Raw genomic sequence first — 1935 nt, forward strand, 5'->3', positions numbered from 1 at the left:
ATTTAGCAAGTTTTAATTTTGATTAAACTGTTTGTTCGTAACAATGAAGGAGATAGCATCTCCGTCAGCTGTCATGATGCAACTGCTGTGACAAATTTTGACATAATTATATCATTTTTATTTTGCTGCTGAATCTTAATGGTTTATCACAGGGTGGGAATTTCAAGCTGCAAACTGCTTCTGTTTTTAAAAAACTGTTTTTATACATCACATTCTAAACAGGCCCATCTAATATCAAATATTTAGTTATTTAATTAGATGATCCCACTGTTGTGCAAAGTCACTACAAAGTTTGACATGTGAGAGAATAACTTTCTGTGAAAATGATTTTTTTACAGAGCTAAAGCTGAAATTGTAAACTTTATGTTGCTTCAGAATATATTAATCTAATTATAGTTTTTAAATACAATACAAGTTAAAAGTATAAAATATAACCAACCATGGAAAAAGAATGGCTATTAACCCTTCCAAAATAATAATAAAAAAAACCTATATATACAAGACATATTATTATTGTTATTAATATTAATAACACAGGCAAGAGAAAAAAGAAAACCTCCAATGCTCCTCCTCCTGTTAGTTGTATTAAATAGTTCCTCCACCATTGCCTCTCCACTCAGTTCTCAGCCCACTCAGACAACATGCTGGTGACTCTCTGTGCTCTCATCACTGCTCTAACATGTAAAGAGTCTAAAATATACTGAAGAATAGACCTCATGTTACAGTTAAATGTAAGTGTGTCTCTCTTGACTCCATGTCTTTTTGTTGTTTGCAGGTGTGAGTGGTGTGACGGTGGTGACACAGAAACCTCCTGTTTTATCAGTGAGGAAAGGAGAGACAGCCACCGTGGACTGTAACCTGGGAACTGTTACTAACTATGTTGCTGCCTGGCATAAACAGATTCCAGGAGGAAGTCCTCAGTTTGTGCTGTATTTTTATCATGGCTATAGTTCTCCAACCTATGGCTCTGGGTTCTCCTCTTCAAAATTCACATCCACTCATCAGTCAACAACAGATTATCGTTTGATCATCAACAATGTGGAGGAGGGAGACTCTGCAGTCTATTACTGTCAGACATGGGACGGCTCTGCTAACAGTGGGGTATCACAGTGATTCACACTGTGACAAAAACCTCCTCACAGATACTTCTGCTTTTTGATGCTCTTTCACATGCTGAAAAAAAGACACATCTGAGAAACACACTGAAATCCCACCACCTCCAAATACTGTGTTATTTGTTTTGTTTTGTTTTTTTAATTAATTTTAATATTAATCATGAAAAATATGAATAAAGCAAGCAGAGGAATATAGAGATATTATTCAGCCAAAACATGTCAGAAGTGGACTAATACTGTATATAACTAAAAGTTATCTATAAGTAATAGAAATTTAGTAAACACCAGTCTCAGCTCTTAAATAGTGATGACTATACATCAGGCAGAAATAAATATAAGACGAGAAGAAAACGTGTGATGTGTGAGGATAAGGGCATTTGCATTTAAACTACAACTGTTCTGAATTTGTTGAGACTTGTTCTACCTCATGTTCTTATAAACGTTACTGTTTATTCTTTTCACATAAGTCCTGCTCACATTTCAGCTAGAAAGAGATTGGTGTTAACACCTAAAACTGTCAATAATCAGTTATATAATATTTATTCCCTTTACAACAATAGTTTCATGAGCAATATGTCATGACAGCCATAAGTGTGTCGGTTGAACATGAGCCAGAAACATTTAATTGATGTTATTTGCATTATAAATGATTTTTTATTCTATGAATGAAAATCATTGTGTTGAATCTCCTCCTCCTTTGGTTTGCCTCTCCTCTGTGTCTTTAAGTGTCAGTATCGCTTCACTTCTCACTACAATCCCACTCACATCTCAGCTGAACAGTAAAGATCATTTACACCTCCCACTGACAACATGCTGTGGA

The 1935-nt window shown here is 35.0% G+C and overlaps 1 protein-coding gene across 3 annotated transcripts in view; it reads left to right on the forward strand.

Moving 5' to 3' along the window:
* LOC102199069 (Ig heavy chain Mem5-like) overlaps nucleotides 1–1935 on the forward strand; it is a 22778-nt gene that overhangs the window by 16140 nt on the left and 4703 nt on the right. The window contains exons 2-3 of one of the 3 annotated variants that reach the window (XM_005754698.1): nucleotides 639–681; nucleotides 776–1101. In XM_005754698.1, the coding sequence (XP_005754755.1) occupies nucleotides 642–681; nucleotides 776–1101 (366 nt within the window). In that variant the 5' untranslated portion in view covers nucleotides 639–641. Of the gene's footprint in view, nucleotides 1–620; nucleotides 682–775; nucleotides 1102–1935 lie in introns of those variants that run through there. The other 2 variants (XM_013907940.1, XM_005754699.1) reach the window with 2 other exon arrangements.

This window comes from Pundamilia nyererei, unplaced genomic scaffold (assembly GCF_000239375.1).
Source record: "Pundamilia nyererei isolate P.nyererei 1_Seehausen unplaced genomic scaffold, PunNye1.0 scaffold00629, whole genome shotgun sequence".
NCBI classification, from domain to species: domain Eukaryota; kingdom Metazoa; phylum Chordata; class Actinopteri; order Cichliformes; family Cichlidae; genus Pundamilia; species Pundamilia nyererei.